Below are 20922 nucleotides of genomic sequence, written 5' to 3'. Positions count from 1 at the left end.
TGGAGTGCGTCCCCCCTTGCTTGTTTAGATAATACATTGTTGTCATGTTGTCTGTTTTGACGAGAATGTATTTGTGAACTATTATTGGTTGGAAAGCTTTTAGTGCTTGAAAAACTGCTAGCAGTTCTAGGTGATTTATGTGCAGTTTTGTTTGATGAACGTTCCATTGTCCTTGTATGCTGTGTTGATCGAGGTGTGCTCCCCACCCTGTCATGGAAGCATCTGTTGTTATTACGTATTGTGGCACTGGGTCTTGGAAAGGCCGCCCTTTGTTTAAATTTATGTTGTTCCACCACAGAAGCGAGAGGTAAGTTTGGCGGTCTATTAACACCAGATCTAGAAGGTGACCCTGTGCTTGTGACCATTGTGATGCTAGGCACTGTTGTAAGTGCCTCATGTGCAGTCTTGCGTTTGGGACAATGGCTATGCATGAAGACATCATGCCTAGGAGTTGTAATATCATCTTTGCTTGTATTCTTTGTGTTGGATACATGCGTTGTATGATGGTGTTGAAATTTTGAATTCTTTGTGGACTTGGAGTGGCTACTCCTTTTGATGTGTCTATTATGGCTCCCAGGTATTGTTGTACCTTGCGCGGCAGGATTTTGGATTTTGTGAAATTGACGGTGAACCCTAGTTTGAAGAGGGTTTGTATGATATGATTTGTGTGATTTGAGCACTCTTAACGAATGGGCCTTGATTAGCCAGTCGTCTAGATATGGGAACACATGTATTTGCTGCCTTCTTATGTGTGCAGCGACTACCGCTAGACATTTGGTAAAGACTCTCGGTGCGGTTGTTAATCCGAAAGGCAGTACCTTGAATTGGTAATGTATTCCCTTGAATACAAACCTTAGGTATTTCCTGTGCGATGGGTGTATTGGTATATGGAAATAAGCATCCTTGAGGTCTAAAGTGGCCATGTAGTCGTGTAGTTTTAGCAATGGCAATACTTCTTGTAGTGTGACCATGTGAAAGTGGTCTGATTTGATGAAAGTGTTCACTACTCTGAGGTCTAGGATTGGTCTCAGCGTTTTGTCCTTCTTTGGTATCAGAAAGTACAGTGAGTAAACTCCTGTGTTTATTTGTGTGTTTGGCACTAATTCGATTGCATTCTTTTGCAATAGTGCCTGCACTTCTATCTCCAGGAGATTGGAATGGTGTGTTGTCAAATTTTGTGCTTTTGGTGGTATGTTTGGAGGGAATTGTAGAAATTCTATGCAATAACCATGTTGGATAATTGCTAGAACCCAAGTGTCTGTAGTGATTTCCTCCCATGCTTTGTAATAATGACTTATTCTTCCCCCCACTGGTGTTGTGTGGAGGGGGTAAGTGACATGTGAGTCACTGTTTAGTAGTAGGGGTTTTGGGGCTCTGAAATCTTCCTCTATTCCTAGGGAATTGCCCTCCTCTATATTGTCCCCGAAAACCTCCTCTATACTGTCCCTGGTAACTGGACGGTGTTGCTTGTGAGGTGCTGGCTTGTGTGCTCTGACCCCGAAACCCCCCTCGAAAGGGTGTTTTACGGAATGTGCTGTAATTCCCTCTGCTCTGCGGGGAGTAGAGTGCGCCCATGGCTTTGGCAGTGTTCGTATCTTTTTGGAGTTTCTCAATCGCTGTGCCCACTTGTGGACCGAACAGTTCTTTTTCGTTAAAAGGCATATTGAGAACTGCTTGTTGAATCTCTGGTTTAAATCCAGACGTTCGGAGCCATGCATGCCTTCTGATAGTTACAGATGTATTAATTGTCCGTGCAGCTGTATCTGCAGCGTCCATGGAGGAGCGGATCTGGTTGTTGGAAATGGTCTGTCCCTCCTCAACCACTTGTTTTGCCCTATTTTGTAAGTCCTTGGGCAGATGTTCAATGAGATGTTGCATCTCGTCCCAGTGGGCTCTGTCATAGCGCGCAAGTAGTGCCTGGGAGTTCGCGATGCGCCACTGGTTTGCAGCTTGTGCTGCGACTCTCTTACCAGCTGCATCAAACTTGCGGCTTTCTTTATCTGGGGGTGGTGCATCTCCAGATGTGTGGGAGTTGGCCCTTTTCCTAGCTGCTCCTACAACGACAGAGTCTGGTGGCAGCTGTGTAGTGATGAAAACCGGGTCTGTAGGAGGCGCCTTATACTTTTTTTCCACCCTTGGTGTGATTGCCCTACTTTTGACCGGCTCCTTAAAGATTTCTTTTGCGTGCCGGAGCATACCAGGGAGCATAGGCAGGCTTTGGTATGAGCTGTGGGTGGAGGAGAGTGTGTTGAATAAAAAATCATCCTCGACCTGTTCTGAGTGGAGGCTTACGTTGTGAAATTGTGCTGCTCTAGCCACCACTTGAGAATACGCGGTGCTGTCCTCTGGTGGAGATGGCTTCGTAGGGTATGCCTCCGGACTGTTATCCGACACTGGGGCGTCGTATAGGTCCCATGCGTCTTGATCTTGGTCACCCTGGCTTATGGTGGTGTGAGCTGGGGAGTGTGATGGAGTTTGTGCTGGTGAGACGTTAATCACGGGCGGAGGAGAGGGTGGTGGGGTAACTCTCTTCACCACTTTTGGTTGTGGTGTCTGTTCAGTTTGGAACTCCAACCTTCTCTTTCTTCTAATGGGGGGAAGGGTGCTTATTTTTCCTGTCCCCTGCTGTATGAAAATACGCTTTTGCGTATGGTCCACATCAGTTGATTGTAGCTCTTCCTCAAACCTATGCTTTTGCATTTGGGAGGTTAGCGAGTGCTCTTCTGTATAAGAGCCTGAAGCTGGGTCGCTTGCAGTTTGTTTCGGCACCGAAACTCTGTCTGCGTGTTTTTTCAGCTCCGAGGTGACTTTTTTCTTTTTCGGGGCCGAAACCTCTCGGCGTCGATCTTCTTCGGTGCCGCTGTCTCGGCGTCGAGCCGTGTCCACACCGGCATCTCGGTGTCGAGGCTTGTCTCCAGCACTTTCTCGGTCCCGAGAAGGCTGCGTGCCGGTGTCTCGACCGGAGTCGGACGATCTCGGCACTGTTTGGGCCTTTTTCGGTGCCGACAGTCGGTCACCGAATTTATGGGTGGAGCCATGGCCTGATGGCAGTGGCGTCCCCTGGGCCTTGTAAATCTTCCTCTGTGTGGTTGTCGACGTCTTACTCACGGTTTGTGTATCGTTGAATCCTTCGGAGTCTGAGTCTTGGATCGAGAAGGTACCTTCCTCTTCTTGATCCTCGAACTGTCGGTGGGCTGTCGGCGCGGACGCCATCTGAAGTCTTCTGGCTCGACGGTCTCGGAGTGTTTTTCGGGACCGGAACGCACGACAGGCCTCACAGGTGTCTTCACTGTGCTCAGGTGACAGGCACAGGTTACAGACCAAGTGTTGGTCTGTATAGGGGTATTTATTGTGGCATTTGGGGCAGAAACGGAACGGGGTCCGTTCCATCGGCGTTCTTCAGCACGCGGTCGGGCCGACCAGGCCCCGACGGGGGATCGAAAAACTACCCCGAAGGTCACCGGAGCTCTTCGATCTTCGATGCGGTGTTGAATCTAACTACGCCGATCCCGAACGCAACAATACCGACGAAAATCTTCTGAAATTAGCTATCTTTCCGTTCCGAAACTCGGAGCGACAGGAACACGTCCGAACCTGATGGCGGAAAAAAAACAATCGAAGATGGAGTCGACGCCCATGCGCAATGGAGACAAAAGGAGGAGTCACTCGGTCCCGTGACTCGAAAGACTTCTTCGAAGAAAAACAACTTGTAACACTCCGGCCCAACACCAGATGGCGAGCTATTGCAAAACATGCGTATCTACAGCGACAGATGCCATCGAACATATTGTTTCTATTCAAAAACCTATTGGCCTGCAGTTAAGTCTTTGAGTGTGTGCTCCTCATTTATTGCCTGTGTGTGCATAACAAATGCTTAACACTACCCTCTGATAACACTACTGCTCGACCACACTACCACCAAATAGAGCATTAGAATTAGCTAATTTTGCCACTATCTTACCTCTAAGGGGAACCCTTTGACTCTGCACACTATCTCTTACTTTGAGATAGTATAGGCAGAGCCAACTTCCTACATCAGTGAGTCAGTTGCGTCAAGTCCATAGCATATTGAGAACTTTGCTGCGCTTCACCCGTCAGCAATAGCTTGGGAGAGTATGGTATAGCTCCAGCCTCCTCCGAGGCCATGGGCAGCACTTGCTCAACCGAATCCCAGGTCGTATGGGAATATCAGCTCAAAAAGAAGGAAAGTGTCCCCTGACCGCAGTGCATGGCTGGTGGAAGAGAACATTCTCTTGCCAAACGTATAAAGCCTCTTGGATTTCCTAGCCATTAGAGTGGTATGGAACACACAGGGGCCGATTCCAAAGGTGGGTGCCTGAACGACCAAGCTCTCCAGAGTGGGGTAGTGGTTAAGGAAACTGGAGTCCTCAAGAGCAGAGTGATGGTGACAGGTAATCAACCTATACACAGAAGCCCTTGTGCAGGGCTTAGACAAGGCCAGAGTAGGACATTAGGGGCGTCAGCATAGGAGCAGGCGCCGAAGGTCTCGGTCTCATTGGCATCTCCATTCTGGATCCAACAAGGGATCCATAAAGCCCAAATGGCACCAAAGGCGAACCCGCTGGCAGGGATCCAGCGAGGGCCACCATCAAATCTGTGGGGCCAAAAGGCAGCCCAAATACGAAGGTACACAGCTTCACAATTTTTTTTAAGCTGGGCATGAAGAACAAGTTACTTACCTTCGGTAACGCTTTTTCTGGTGGATACAATAGCTACCTGTGGATTCCTCACCTTATGAATTCACCCATGCGCCAGCACCCGACATAAAATCTTCTTCCCAGCTCTCCACGTCGACGAGCACGTCACAATTGCATGGCTCCACGCGACTCCGTCTGACATCACCGTGCCAATAAGAGGTCCTCGCCGGCGTGCTGACGTCAGTTTCACCCATTTTTTACATGCCTTTGAGGAGAACAGGTGAGAACCGCACCCCACAATAACTCTAATAGATACGTATATACATAAAACCTCCATGATGCAACATAATCAAAACCATCATTTATATATACAGGAAAATTATCAATATATACATACATCTATCCAATCACATATACTAGTGCAATCAGACAGCCAATGAGGAGGCAGGTGGAACTGTGAGGAATCCACAGGTAGCTATTGTATCCACCAGAAAAAGGGTTACCGAAGGTAAGTAACTTGTTCTTCCGATGGATACAACTACCTGTGGATTCCTCACCTTATGAACAGAGTCCCAAAGCAGTACCGCACTCAGAGGTGGGTGCCTGCCTGATTACACCAAGAAATCCTGCAACACAGATCGTGCAAAATGGCTGTCCCTCCGGACCTCGGAGTCCAAGCAGTAATGCTTTGCAAAGGTATGGAGTGACGCCCAAGTTGCTGCCTTGCAAATATCCACCACCGGAATCCCCCTTGCCAGGGCCGAAGTAGCAGACTTAGCCCTGGTGGAGTGGGCTCTGATACCCTCAGGGGGAACCTTTTTCTCCAACGAGTAACAGATCTTGATACAAAGAATAACCCACCTGGAGATTGTTCTTTTACGGGCTGCTCTGCCCTTCCTCTGTCCAATATACCCCACGAACAGCTGATCTTCCAGGCGAAAGTCTTTTGTCCTTTCAATGTAAAAACTAAGCGCCCTTTTAGGGTCCAAATGGTGGAGCCTTTCTTCCTCCTTCGAGGGGTGAGGAGGAGGGTAGAAAGATGGAAGGATAATGGTCTGCCCTATAGGAAAAGGAGTGACAACTTTTGGCACGAAAGCCACCCTGGTTTTCAACACCACTTTATTTGGGAAAAACAAGGTAAAGGGGGGTTTAACGGAAAGAGCTTGAAGCTCACTAACCCGCCTAGCCGAGGTTATGGCAACGAGAAAAACAGTTTTTAGCACTAAAAACCTTAATGGGCAAGAGTGCATGGGCTCAAAAGATGACCCCATTAAAAAGGTTAAAACAAGATTTAGGTCGCACTGAGGCACATGAAAAGGGCTGGGAGGAAACTTATTAAGTAAACCCTTAAGAAACTTAAACACAATAGGTGATTTAAACAATGAGGGCTGATCTGGGAGGCAAAGAAAGGCTGACAAAGCAGCTAAATAACCCTTAACCGTAGCCACTGCACAACCCTTCTTTGCTAAGTCGCAAGCAAAAAAAAAAATATCAGAAAGCAGGCCTTCAAAGGATCAACTTGTCTTTCTCCACACCAAGCCACAAATTTTGTCCACCTATCGGCATAAATGGTCTTAGTGGAGTGTCACCTGGCCGATAAAATAACATCCACTACATCAGGTGGGATAGAAAAGGAACTCAGGTTGCCCCGTTCAATCTCCAGGCATGAAGGTGCAGGCTCTGGAGGTGGGGGTGCAGAACCTGCCCCTGCGACTGCCAGAGGAGGTCTGCCCTGAGAGGGAGACCGAGCAGAGGGCACAGTGAGAGTTGAAGAAGGTCCGTGTACCACACCCTTCTTGGCCAATCTGGGGCTATTAAAATAACCTGAGCACGATCTTGGCGAATCTTCCTCAGAACCCGAGGAATCAAGGGTATGGGGGGAAATGCATAAAGCAACTGGTTGCACCAAGAGATAATGAAACGCATCCCGCAAAGCTCCTTGCGCCGGATACTGTAGGCTGCAGAATGACGGGCAGTGCGTGTTTTCCCGAGTGGCAAACAGATCTATCACTGGAGAACCGCACATCTGAAAGATGTGTAGAACTAGATCCGGATGGAGACGCCACTCACGATCAGCCGCAAAATGTTGACAGTGTCTCCGCATGTACGTTGAGCACTCCAGCCAGATGATTCGCTATCAAGCAAATCCGATGGTCCTGAAGCCAGGACCAGAGAAGCAGAGCTTCTCTGCAGAGAAGATACGACCCTACTCCTCTCTGCTTGTTTATATATCACATTGCGGTAGTGTTGTCAGTCAGGACCTGAACTGACTGACCGCGAAGAGACGGGAGGAAGGCCTTGAGAGCCAAATGTATCGCCCGCAATTTATATGAAAAGTCTGTTCCACTGGAGACCAACGACCCTTGATCTCCAGGTCCCCCAGATGAGCTCCCCACCCTAGAGCGGAAGCAGCAGTCATGACCGTGGCCACCGGATGTGGCAGTGAAAACGGCCATCCTTGAGAAAGGTTGCAATCCACAGCCCACCATCGTAACTCCGCTGCAGCGTCTCTGGAGATCATTATAGACTCCTCGAGATCCCCTTTGTGTTGGAATCACTGCCTGCGGAGACACCATTGGAGAGCCCTCATGTGCCAACGTGCATAAGTGAGGAACAGAATGCAAGAAGCGAACAGACCAAGCAGACGTAGGACCTTGAGGACTGGAACAACCGCTCCATTTTGAAACATTGGCATCAACCTCTGAATGTCCTGGATACGCTGAGGCGGAGGATAGGCCCGATTCAATGTTGTATCCAGTACTGCCACTATGAACAGGAGGCGTTGAGAGGGCTCCAGGTGAGATTTGGGTAAATTTATCGAAAAACCCAGCCTGAACAACAACTGAGTTGTCATCTGCAAGTGATGTAACACCAGCTCTGGAGACTTGGCTTTGATCAACCAATCATCCAGGTGAGGGAATACCGATATCCCCTTCCTTCTGAGATTTGCTGCCACCACTGCCATCACCTTTGTGAAGACTCGAGGTGCTGAAGTAGGACCAAACGGAAGGACCACAAACAGGTAGTGTTGCGACCCCACCACAAACCGGAGATACTTCCTGTGCGACTTAGTATAGGGATATGAAAGTATGGTAGGTCATCAACATCTCCTTCGAAACAGCGACATTCCCTGAAAAATGGAAACACGCCGAAATCTGCGCCCTCCTCAAGAAGCCCAAAGCAGACCCCAATGACCTTAAGAACTTCCGACCCATCTCCCTGCTCCCCTTCCCAGCAAAGGTGATTGAAAAAGTCGTCAACACACAACTAACCAGCCACCTCGAAGACAACGGCATCCTAGACCCCTACCAGTCTGGCTTCAGACAAAACCACAGCACCGAAACCGCCCTTCTCACCGCCAAAGACGACATCAGACGCCAAATGGACAATGGCAAAACATCAGCCCTCATCCTCAAGGACCTATCTGCCGCCTTCGACACAGTCTGCCACCGCACCCTGAAATAACGCCTCCACGAAACCGGAATACAAAGTAAAGCCCTCGACTGGATCGTCTCATTCCTCTCCGGCAGAACCCAGAGAGACCGCCTCCCCCCCTTCTGCTCCGAAGCCACCGACATCATCTGCAGCGTAACCCAACCAAGGCTCAGCCCGACGCTGTTCAACATCTACATGGCCCCCCTCGCTCAAGTGGCCCGACAACACCTCAACATTCTCACCTACGCCGACGACACCAAGCTCATCCTCTCACTCACCAAAGACCCCCACACCGCCAAAACCAACCTCCACGAGGGAATGAAATCCATCGCCGAATGGATGAGAAACAGCCGTCTGAAACTGAACTCGGACAAGACGGCGGTCCTCATCCTCGGACCCACCCCCTCCGCCTGGGACGACTCCTGGTGGCCCACCGCACTAGGAACCCCGCCGATACCGTCCGACCACGCTCGCAACCTGGGCTTCATCCTCGACTCCTCCCTCACCTTGTCTAAACAGGTCAACGCAGTCTCCTCCTCCTGCTACAACACACTCCGCAGAATCTACAAGTGGATCCCGACAGAAACAAGAAGAACAGTGACACAGGCCCTCGTCAGCAGCAGGCTGGACTACGGCAACGCACTCTATACAGGCATCCCAGCAAAAGACCTACTACGCCTCCAACGTATCCAAAATGCCTCCGCCCGGCTGATCCTCAACATACCCTGCCACATCTCCCACCACCTGAGAAACCTTCACTGGCTCCCCGTGGACAAAAGGATCACTTTCAAGCTTCTTACCCACGCTCAAAGCACTCCACGACACCGGATCAGCCTACCTAAACAGACTCCACTTCTACACCCCCACCCGTCAGCTCCGCTCCACTAACCTCGCCGTCGTCCCCCGCATCTGAAGAAAGACCTCCGGTGGCAGATCCTTCTCATACCTCGCAGCCAAAACCTGGAACACCCTCCTCCCCACCAACCTGCGACAGACTCAAGACCTACTCATCTTCAGAAGACTCCTCAAGACCTGGCTCTTCGACCAGTAACACCAGCTCCCCCCCAGCGCCTTGAAACCCTTACGGGTACGTAGCGCGCTTTATAAATCCAATGATTGATTGATTGATTGCATCCAGCAAGTCGGCAGACACCATTCAATCCTCTTTGTTCAACGCCAGAAGTACCTGTGCCAAAGTCAGCATCTTGATTTTTCCTGTTTGAGGAACCAATTCAAAATCCTCAGGTCTAGGACTGGTCTCAAACGAGCGTTCTTCTTGGAGGATCAGGAAATATCTTGAATAACATCCCTGACCCCTTTCCTGCTCTGGAATCAACTCCACCGTACCTTTTGACAATAAGTTCTGAACCTCCTGTTGTAACAGGATACGGTCTTCTGAACAAAAGAAGAGACAGGGAGGGATGGGAGGAGGAAACTCCTGGAAAGGGAGAGCATATCCTTTTCTCACAATGTTTAGAACCCATGAGTCTGATGTAACTAACTCCCACTCGTGGAGAAAAAGACGTAATCTTCCCCCTACAGAAGTATGGTTGATAAAGGGGAGAAAACTAGGGCTGCTTTCCTTGCTGTTGTACCCCAGAGGAAGAGGGTGATGCAGGGTGCTGTCAGGTGGCCCTTCTTGTCCTAACCCTCCCTCGCCCTATAAAGGATCGATATGGGAGGCTGGCAGGCTGCTGGACCGAGGACTGGGGTCTCCCTTGATAAACGGCTCCACGCCCAAACCCCCTGAACCTCTGAAAGGACCTGAAAGAGGTAGTAGAGGAGGCTTGAAGACCCAGGGACTTCGCCGTGGGCCGGCTATCTTTAAAGCGCTTTAGGGCAGAGTCTGCTTTGTCTCCAAACAGCTTTTCCCCATCAAAGGGCAAATCCAACAAAGTGCTCTGTACATCCGAAGAAAACCCAGAGCACCTCAACAAAGTGTGCCTCCTGGTAGCAATAGATGTACCCATTGCCCTGGCCACCGAGTCCATAGAGTCAAGGCCAGACTGAATTATTTGTTTTGCCGCAGCCTGCGCATCAGATAGGAGTTCACCAAATGGTCTTTGAACATCCTTCAGGAACCATGGCCTTCGCGGAGTCCATGAGGGCGTGGACATATCTACCCAGCACACAGGTAGCGTTTGCAACCTTGAGAGCCATGCTGCAAGACGAGAAAGCCTTCTTTGCGGATTGCTCCATCCGTTTGGATTCCCTGTAAGATGGAATCACAGGGAAGGAGCCTGGAGCAGGCCATGTAGAGCAAGAGGCTGAACCACAAGACTCTCTAGGGTAGGATGTCTTGATAAAAACCCCGGATCACCAGGCGCCACCCTGTATCTACGTGCTACAGCTCTATTCACAGCAGGCAACGACACAGGCTTCCTCCAAAGCTCTAATATGGGCTCATTAAGAGCATCATTGAATGGAAGCAAAGGATCTGCAGAAGTCGAAGAAGGATGTAGGACCTCTGTTAAAATGTTCGTCTTAACTTCCGCAGAAGGCAATGGAAGTTCTAAAAAGTGCGCTGCCTTCCTAATCACTGTGTGAAAAGAAGCTGCCTCCTCCGTGAACTCCCCCGGTGAAGACAAGTCCCATTCCGGGGAAGTGTCCCGCCCACTGGCCGAATCCAGCCGATACTCTCCCAAGGGCTCCACAATCTCCCCCTCCTCTAACTGCCTTTGATACTCTTCCTCCTCTAAGAGTCGCAAGGCCTTCCTGCGTGACCTCAGTCGAGCCTCCAACCTCGGCGTCGACATAGAATTGGCCGACGTTGAAGACACCGGCTTCAATACCTGATGTGGGACAGGAGAGGAAGGTTGACTCCGGTCGAATCCATCACTCGGATCCGGTGCCGGCACGGATCCTAATGGCACCGAGGATGCTTGTGGCTCCACCATTGACACCGGATGACGGGGTGATGAAATCGGCGCCACAGACCTGGCAGGTGACATCATGGGAACCACAGGGCCTCGAGGCGACGTCATCAGCGCCGGTCCGGTACCCTCAGCCAGATAGAATGGCATAAATGGCGCCACCTTGAATGGAGCAGAAGAGCCCAACGAAAATACCAATGGACCCGTGGGACCATCTGGTGCACCAGTAGGGGCCATCACATAGAAAACATGGCACTAAAAAAATGCCGCCGGATCTGCACCCGGAGCCGGGAAGGCAGGATACCACTGGTCTCCCTGTTGTACCTGTGCTTGCTGAACATCGGACTCCTGAGCAGCAGGTGAAAATCGAGGACTGTCCTGAGGCACCACAACCTCAAAGACATACGGCGCTGGAGAAGCCTCAGGGCTCTGGGGTTGAGGAGTCACCGTCGGACTCACCTTCCACGGCACCGACAAGATGGAGACCTTGATCGGCTCCGAGCCGAACGACGCAGAGAGTCATGATGACGCCGGTTCTTATGCTTCTTCGAAGAAGCATGGGAAGAGGATCTACGATGGCTCCTATGCCACTTCTTCGCCTTGGCCAAAAAGAGTTTGGCCTCCCTTTTCTTCAAAGCCTTTGGATTTATGCTCTGGCAAGACACAAATTCGCCGACATCATGCTCAGAGCTAAGACACCAAAGACAATCGTCATGAGGGTCAGTGACCGACATACGACCCCCCCGCACTCTCTGCATGGCTTGAAACCGGACTTCCTAGGAGGAGACATTGTAACTAAAAAGTCAGATAGCAACAAGATGGAACACCTCCAACAGAAGCGAGAGCTAGGAGAAAACCGTTAGCATTGAAGGCACGGAAAAAAAGGGAATTGACGTCAGCACGCCGGCGAGGACCTCTCATTGGGAGTGGAATCTTAGTGCCGTGGGGTCGTCTGTCGAAAGGTGGCAAGGAGCTTGAATGATCGCTGCCTCAACACCTTGCAGTCCTCACAGGTCTTGGGGTTGTGGTCACACTCCAAGCACATCAAATGGTAGTCTATCACAGACATCTGTCTGACACACACCACATCATTTGAAACCAGCAGGTTTCTTAGGTGACACTCTCACACCCGGAGAGAATATCTCCCAAATACAGTTGATAAATAGCCAGTAAAAGGCAATCAAAAAAATGTTTGAGAGTAGCTCTCACTGGATCACCACTATCTGGCGCAGGAAGGAAAGAATCTGCGCACCTGGATGGAACCTATAAAGGTACTGTGCACATCACTTCTGGCACAGTCGATGTGGAGCTGAAAAATGCTACCTACTGGTGTGCATGGGTACTGCTCCAAAAAACGTCTGGATCTAGGCTGATGCCTGGGGATTATTTTATGGCAAGAAATCAGTAACTAGAAGTCTCTATCAGATATACGAAATGCAGATCTTGAAAAATACCAGACAACAAAACTCTTAAACTGTTGCACTTCCAATCCATCTCTATACCAAGAACACTTTAGTTCTTACATGCACAAAGAGCAGGCTGCACACTCAAACTTTACAATTATCTTGCTGAATCCTCTAAACTAAAACTACCAATGGAACAAATTGCTTACCTTTATAATGCTCTTTCTTGAGACTACTCTATTTAACTGCAGATTGCTCACCTTGGGAACATCCACTGCTGTAAAATTCCTGAGTTCCAGCCTGATGCCTCGGGATATTCTACAGGTGAGGAATCTGCAGTTAGAAGTATCCATCAGAAATAATAAACTCAGTGACCTAATTTCCCATTTTCTTGAATACAAATGTCTAAATCTTTGTGCCCTTTTTACCGCTGCCAACATGCAGAGATGACTCCGCAGAACACAACAATCTACTGACAGATTGGTGGAGGTGCCACATTTACGAGGATGTCAGCACTGCTATTTTAATACTTTACATTTTACACTTCTAACAGTTTTTCTACTTCTTGTTTCTATCTTCCAGTATTATCTCAATGGAAACAAGCGTACTAATTTAAACTCCAGCTCCAGAAATGACAAAAGTAAGGAAAGTGTTGGAGCCAACTTACTCATAGCATAAGTCAGATACTGATCAGATCTCCCAAACACCCATAAGTGATTCAGGCAATGAAGCGAGTTTTGCACTTCCTTGAAGTGCGCCAGAGAACAATAACTCCTATCTGCCTGCAGGAGAAAGGATGATCATAGCCTCTTTGCTTTATATTGCACCAATCAAAAATGGACTGACATCCTCAGGGAAGGAGATGGCGATAGTTATCAAGATCATGCCCTGTTTATATTGCTCTGTGCTGAGAAAAATCTGCAATGTGCAATATATACTTGTCAACCCTTTAATAAAAAGAAATTAAAAAGAAATGCACATCTCAACAAATGAATTCTTTTATTTATGCCTTTCTACCATACAGACTTTGCTGGGCTCAGATTATTGAGCTCCAACTTGACACTATGTCAACATGTATTATACTACTTCATGTACACATCTCATTTGCTGTTAGAAACGCATTCCAAACCATAGTTGTAAATTAATTCTTAGAGAACTGCCAATAATGTTGACAGGCAAGCATTCCATATTTAACATGGGTTTTTATTTATTCCAGCACTTCTGTAATAAAAGTGTTCTTTTCTTTCAAAATAAACTACAAAATATACATACATTACCAAAGTAATTATGTGAAAGACAATCCTATTTTTGTCCTTGTCATTCAATTTCTCCATTATATTATGATCCCCAAAAGTAATTTGGAGCACAGTTTTCCTTTGCTTGCATCATATTATGGTAACCCTCATTTTGGAGCACCAGGCATAGACCGAGATGTTGAAGCAGGGTAAAGACCAAAAAAGTCAGCATCTGTGCCAGGTAAAGCACGGCAGCTAAAGAAAGAGCAGCACTTTCAAACAATGGAGTATCACTTTACCAGAGCAGTGGAAAGATAACAGAAAGCAGAAAGAAGGCCCTATTAGCTATCCCAAATGGCTTTCTCAGCGAGAGGGGCGCACTAAATGTGGGCCATTTCTTAGGTGAGTCTCTTTGTCTCTGCACAGGTGTCGTAATAAGTCACAACTGCAAAGGTGCCCTCTCATTTTCATACACCTAGACCCTGATATAAATTATGGAACTCCCAAATGACACTGCAATATTGCAAAATATGCACCTGCACATATTAAACAAGGGGCTGCACAAATGTCTATGGCCCATCTGTAATCGACAAGAGGCACCATGAGGCAAATGTACACTCAGTTCCCAGGGCACTTTAGTAGTCTTGCCCTTACGACCTTTCCCAGAAAAACAGCTTGGGTTATACTCTGTTAATACCTGAACCCCTCCATTACCATAGTCTTTAGTATTCCGGTTCTGTTTCTGAAAATCATCAGCACACTTTAAACCAAATGAAATTTATTTTCACAAAAAAAAACGTTATACGTTGCCTCATCTAACCTCAAAAGGAATGTGCTGCTAACTATACAAGAAGTCTTTGACTGTTCCAAACACTCAAAATCACAGATTATACTTTGACGTTTACACCTTCTCATAGAGAGCTGTTGTTATACACCAGTCCTCCATTTTAAAAAGCAGTAGAATAACGTTTAGCAATAGGACAAAAAGGACACAAATCTTAGCCAAACTGAAGTTGCGTGCGATACCTTTTACAGCCACTTGTCAATTTTTCGTTCTCTGGGCTTTTGGTTTCGTCCTCTTTGAAAAACTGACCAGAAATAGATGGATTAGCAAATGTTGATATGAAAGGGCCCAAGGATTGGAAGGCAGCTTGACGTACCTAGAGAAAAGGATTACATATGACTCATGGCTAGTTTCAACAGTTCAAAGGTTTGTAAGTTCACATTAAATTAAAGGAGTACGGCATAAAGTTTAAGAGATACTTTCAGGGAGCCACATTGCTTCGGGGGAGGGAGGGGCTAGGAGAGAGGGATGGAGATGAAGTAGTTACTTACCTTTACTCTTTCTGGTGGAAACTATAGCCACAGATTACCACCTTTTGAATTCTACCAGGTGGATTCGGCAACTGCCCCTGCACACCGACCTGGCACAATCAGATGACACAGCAGCCTCACATCTCACTCTGGAAGTAATGGCACAAACCGATGTACAGGAGCTAACCATGCAACAGTTTACAATAAAGCATTCAGAGCCCTTAGACAAGGTGCATCAGTGACAGATCAAAACCAGTGGCAGTACGCAGAATCTAACATGGGGCTTTATGAACACTAGGGTGGAGGGTGGACAGTAAGGGATCTGCTATTGAACAGAGTATTCCCCAGGAGTACTACCAAAGTTAAATAATTGGTTCTCATGAGTAATACCTCTGCCTGCAGATTCCTCACCTTTTCAACTGATTCCAATGCAGCATTCTCCAAAAGGTAGTGGCTCTGTGAAGTGACCTCTACGACAGGTCTGAACAGGCAAAATGGCCCTCAGTGAGCACATGCATCTCGAAGCAGTAGCGCCTGGTGAAATTGTGGACTGATACTCATTTAGCAGCCTGGCAGATCTCTAGAACAAGAACACACTCAGCTAAAGAAGCTTTGGTGGAATCAGCTCGACAGCCACCCGGGGCGCTCCTTGTTGGCCAAGGTGTAACACATCTTTATACAAAGGACCATTCATCAAGAAAGGGTTTGTTTCTGGACCACCCTTGCGTTTCGATGCAGCGATGAATCCAACAAAGAATCGGTCGTCCACCCGGTGCTCCTCAGAACTAAGAGCTCTCTTAAGGTGTAGACTACAAAGTATCTCCTCCTCCTTAGAGGTATACGGAAGGTAGCATGATGGCCTTGTAGGAAGTTGGCTCTGTATATACTATCTCAAAGTAAGAGATAGTGTGCACAGAGTCCCAGGCTTCCCCTTAGAGGTACGATAGTGGCAAAATTAGATAATTCTAATGCTCTATTTTGTGGTAGTGTGGTCAAGCTGTACGCTTATCAGAGGGTAGTGTTAAGCATTTGTTGTACACACACAGGCAATACATGAGGAACACACACTCAGACTTATTCCAGGCCAGTAGGTTTTCATATAGAAATATATATTTTCTTAATTTATTTTTAGAACCACAAGTTCAAGATTTGACGTAAATACATAAAATGCAAGGTACTCTACACAGGTAAGTTAGGAACTTTGTATTAGAGCAATAACTTATACAGTTTTTGTTAAAATGGCAATAAGCTATTTTAAAAGTGGACACAGTACAAAAATCAACAGTTCCTGGGGGAGGTAAGTAATGGTTAGATTGTGAAGTAAGTAAGACACTTACAAGTCTCAGTTCCTGGGCATAGGCAGCGCACCGTTGGGGGTTCAAGGCAACCCCAAAGTTACCACACCAACAGCTCAGGGCCAGTCAGAGTTCGAGGTCGAAGAGGTGCCCAAAACACATAGGCGCCTATGGAGAACAGGAGTGCTCTGGTTCCAGTCTGCCAGCAGGTAAGTACCCGCATCCTCGGGGGCAGACCGGGGGTTTTGTAGAACACTGGGAGGGGGGACAACACAAGTAGGCTCACAAAACACACCCTCAGAGGCACATGGGCGGCCGGGTGCAGTGTGCAAAGCAGGAGTCGGGTTTTGTATAGGGTTCAATTGAGGGACCTGAGGGTCACTATAGCGGTGCAGGCAGGCACAGTGGGGACTTCTCGGAACAGCCACCACCTGGGCTAGGCAGAGGGTCGCCTGGGGGGTCACTCCTGTACTGAGGTTCGGTTCCTTCAGGTCCTGGGGGCTGCGGGTGCAGTGATTGGTCCAGGCGTCAGGTCCTTTGTTACAGGCAGCTGCGGTCAGGGGGGCCTCTGGAATCTCACTGCAAGCGTTGCTGTGGGGTCCAGGGGGATCGACTCTGGCTACTCACGGGGTCACAGTCGCCGGGGAGTCCTCCCTGTGGTGTTGGTTCTCTGGATCTCAAGCCGGGGGCTTCGGGTGTGGAGTGTGAAGTCTCATGCATCTGGCGGGAAGGGTGAGTTCTTTAAAAGTTGCTTCTTTGTTGCAAAGATGTTGCTGTTGTTGAGCAGAGCCGCTGCTCACAGGAGTTTCTTGGTCCTGGGGGTCAGGGCATTCCTCTGAGGCTTCAGAGGTCGCTGGTCCCTGTTGAAGGCGTCGCTGGTTGCAGGTTTTCGACTCAGGAGACAGGCCGGGAGGGCTGGGGCCAAAGCAGTTGTTGTCGTCCGTCGTCTCTGCAGGATAGGTCAGCAGTCCTTCTTGGTTCAGGTTGCAGGAATCTGATTTCCTGGGTTCTGAGGTGCCCCTAAATACTAAAAGTAGGGGTGTGTTTAGGTCTGGGAGGGCAGTAGCCAATGGCTACTGACCTGGAGGGTGGCTACACCCTCTTTGTGCCTCCTCCCTATGGGGAGGGGGGCACATCCTAATCCTATTAGGGGAATCCTCCAAAACTAAGATGGAGGATTTCTAAAGGCAGGGGTCACCTCAGCTCAGGGCACCTTAGGGGTTGTCCTGACTGGTGGGTGACTCCTCTTTGTTTTCCTAATTATCTCCTCCAGTCTTGCCGCCAAAAGTGGGGGCAGTGGCTGGAGGGGCGGGCATCTCCACTATCTGGGATGCCCTGTGCAGCTGTAACAAAAGGGGTGAGCCTTTGAGGCTCACCACCAGGTGTTACAGTTCCTGCAGGTGGAGGTGAGAAGCACCTCCACCCAGTACAGGCTTTGTTCCTGGCCACAGAGTAACAAAGGCACTGTCCCCATATGACCAGCAACTCGTCTGGTTGTGGCAGGCTGGCAGAAACTGCCCTCTGGGTGCATGTTACAATAAATTCCACACTGGCATCAGTGTGCATTTATTGTGCTGAGAAGTTTGATACCAATCTTCCCAGATTTCAGTGTAGCCATTATGGAACTGTGCAGTTCGTGTTTGACAAACTCCCAGACCATATACTCTTATGGCTACCCTGCACTTACAATGTCTAAGGTTTTGCTTAGACACTGTAGGGGCACAGTGCTCATGCACATATGCCCTCACCTGTGGTATAGTGCACCCTGCCTTAGGGCTGTAAGGCCTGCTAGAGGGGTGACTTACCTATGACACAGGCAGTGTGAGGTAGGCATGGCACTCTGAGGGAAGTGCCATGTCGACTTAGTCATCTTCTCCCCACCACCACACACAAGCTGTGAGGCACTGTGCTTGTGCTGAGTGAGGGGTCCCCAGGGTGGAATAAGACATGCTGCAGCCCTTAGAGACCTTCCCTGGCATCAGGGCCCTTGGTACAAGGGGTACCAGTTACAAGGGACTTATCTGAGTGCCAGGGTTGTGCCAATTGTGGAAACAAAGGTACAGTTTAGGGAAAGAAAACTGGTGCTGGCACACTTTCAATCAAAACTTGGCATCAGCAAAGGCAAAAAGTCAGGGGGTAACCATGCCATGGAGGCATTTCCTTACAGGCTGCTGTGTGGAAAGGGTGACAACACCTTAGGCAGAAAGGACATACTAGTGAGAAATACCAACTTGTCTGGAAAGAAGGTGGTATAAAGTGGTTGTACAAACAGCACCAGCAGATCACTGACATGGCGCACAGATGTCATCACAATGAGAAAAATGTCTTAAGCGTTAGTAACCTCAGGACCGTGTGGGGGAGGAAATATGTAAGCCATTTTAAAATGCAAAACAAGTGGTGACTTAAAGAGAGTAGGCTGATAAAGAACATGTAGACAAGCAGAGGAGGCTGAAAAATAACCTTAAAGGTGCCACTGGCACAGCCTTGCTGGCGAAAAACAAAACAAACATAACTAGATCAGAAACTTTTGAATGATGGACCATCAGGTCATACACTCTGCCCAGCAGCCAGAATAGAACAACTTAGATTGGTGGCATGTAGGCAAGATGACATCTGCAGCCTCGGCAGGTTCAGCTGATTCTCCACGCATGGTGGTGTGGATTGTGAAGATTCAGATGAAGAACCCTGTCTTGTTGTTGGGACATCAGGCTTCCCTGAAGAGGTAGCTAAAGCAGAGAGCAAATGTTCAGCAGCTCAGAATACCAAATTCTCAGAGTCCAGTCCAGGCCAAAATAAGCTAAACTCATTCTCACCTGACATTCCACAGAACTTGGGGAAGTAGCAGCAAAGGGAGGAGTGACATCGAACACGTATCATGTCTCCCAAAGAACCTCAAGGCAGGAATTCTGTGGCATAAAAGTGCAATAATGAGCACTCTCACCAGTGCCAAAGAGATCTAGAAAAAGTAGGCTATGCTGGGCAAAGAGATCTTGAAAAACATCCAGATGAATACACCACATGTGGTCAGCCTGATGACATTTGGTGATCTGGTCTGCTCTGGTATTAAGAGAGCCTGCCAGGTGGTGCACTGACAGGGAAATCCCTTGAAGGTCAGCCACCAGAGTCTCAGCATTTCTAGGTACAGAAACTGAAACCCTTGCACCACGCTGCAGTAGTGTTGTCCATCAGGACCTGGATAGGCATTGTCTGGGAAAGAAGGGCGGTACTGTTGGCCACCAATCTGAACATACCTCTAGGAGATTGATGTGATGCCTGTACTTCAGCGGTCTTTCATTGCTATCTTGCCCAGGCCCCATCTCCCAACCAAGAGAAGATGCGCCTGTTGCTAAAGTCTGCTCCTAAAGGGGCAAGGAAATGGCCGCCAAAAAGTCCTGTTGGCATCCTTCAGCCACTACTAAAGGTTCTGGACTGCCTCTTGCAAGACATTGACAGTGTCTGAGAAGAACTGGCAGTGCTGGGCCCACTGTAGGTGGAGGTTGCACTGCAAAGACCACTGGGCATAAGGCACTAGGAGAATGCATGAAGCCGGGAGACCAAGAAACCTTAGTTATGTCTATGCTAGAACACAGGAACTAGACCAAAATATCAGGCTCTTATCCTGAATGTCTCAAGACTGCTGGGATGGGAAGCTTTTCTACGCCACCGCATTCATGACCACCAATATTAAGATAATTCACTGCACCGAATAAAGATGGGATTTCAGCTCACTGATGGGGAACTCCAGTTAGGACAACAGAGAGACGGTTGTCCACAGACAGTCCGCGACTGACAGAGGTAAGCCAGTCTTCCACATCCAGTTGCCGAGATACAGGAGATGGTGTTCTCTTGGGGAAGCACATTCCAGTGAAATACATAGCAGCTTTGAAGCAGCCGCTCCCTGTTCCACTGTGCAGGTGGCAGCCCGCCTGCACTTTTAAGAAGGAAGAGAGATCCCTTGGCAAGCAGGTGCAGTGAGTCAATGCACCCGCTTGTGATGGGATGTCTGGGAGATCCACAGGACCCGCTTGACTCTGTCCAGATATACAGGGAGTGCAGAATTATTAGGCAAGTTGTATTTTTGAGGATTAATTTTATTATTGAACAACAACCATGTTCTCAATGAACCCAAAAAACTCATTAATATCAAAGCTGAATATTTTTGGAAGTAGTTTTTAGTTTGTTTTTAGTTTTAGCTATGTTAGGGGGATATCCGTGTGTGCAGGTGACTATTACTGTGCATAATTATTAGGCAACTTAACAAAAAAAAATATATACCCATTTCAATTATTTATTATTACCAGTGAAACCAATATAACATCTCAACATTCACAAATATACATTTCTGACATTCAAAAACAAAACAAAAACAAATCAGTGACCAATATAGCCACCTTTCTTTGCAAGGACACTCAAAAGCCTGCCATCCATGGATTCTGTCAGTGTTTTGATCTGTTCACCATCAACATTGCGTGCAGCAGCAACCACAGCCTCCCAGACACTGTTCAGAGAGGTGTACTGTTTTCCCTCCTTGTAAATCTCACATTTGATGATGGACCACAGGTTCTCAATGGGGTTCAGATCAGGTGAACAAGGAGGCCATGTCATTAGATTTCCTTCTTTTATACCCTTTCTTGCCAGCCACGCTGTGGAGTACTTGGACGCGTGTGATGGAGCATTGTCCTGCATGAAAATCATGTTTTTCTTGAAGG

At 48.2% G+C, this 20922-nt stretch overlaps 1 protein-coding gene across 3 annotated transcripts in view; it reads right to left on the bottom strand.

Annotated features, from left to right (window-relative positions):
* The window catches only part of PPP4R1 (protein phosphatase 4 regulatory subunit 1), a 689987-nt gene that overhangs the window by 354456 nt on the left and 314609 nt on the right, over nucleotides 1-20922 (bottom strand). For all 3 annotated transcript variants that reach the window (XM_069216574.1, XM_069216564.1, XM_069216553.1), the window contains exon 10: nucleotides 14631-14764. In XM_069216574.1, the coding sequence (XP_069072675.1) occupies nucleotides 14631-14764 (134 nt within the window). The remainder of the gene's footprint in view (nucleotides 1-14630; nucleotides 14765-20922) is intronic.

Source organism: Pleurodeles waltl, chromosome 2_1, assembly GCF_031143425.1.
Source record: "Pleurodeles waltl isolate 20211129_DDA chromosome 2_1, aPleWal1.hap1.20221129, whole genome shotgun sequence".
In the NCBI taxonomy this organism is placed as follows: Eukaryota; Metazoa; Chordata; class Amphibia; order Caudata; family Salamandridae; genus Pleurodeles; species Pleurodeles waltl.
The sequence above is the reverse complement of the archived record's forward strand: the minus strand, read 5'-3'. Positions and strand labels throughout refer to the sequence as shown.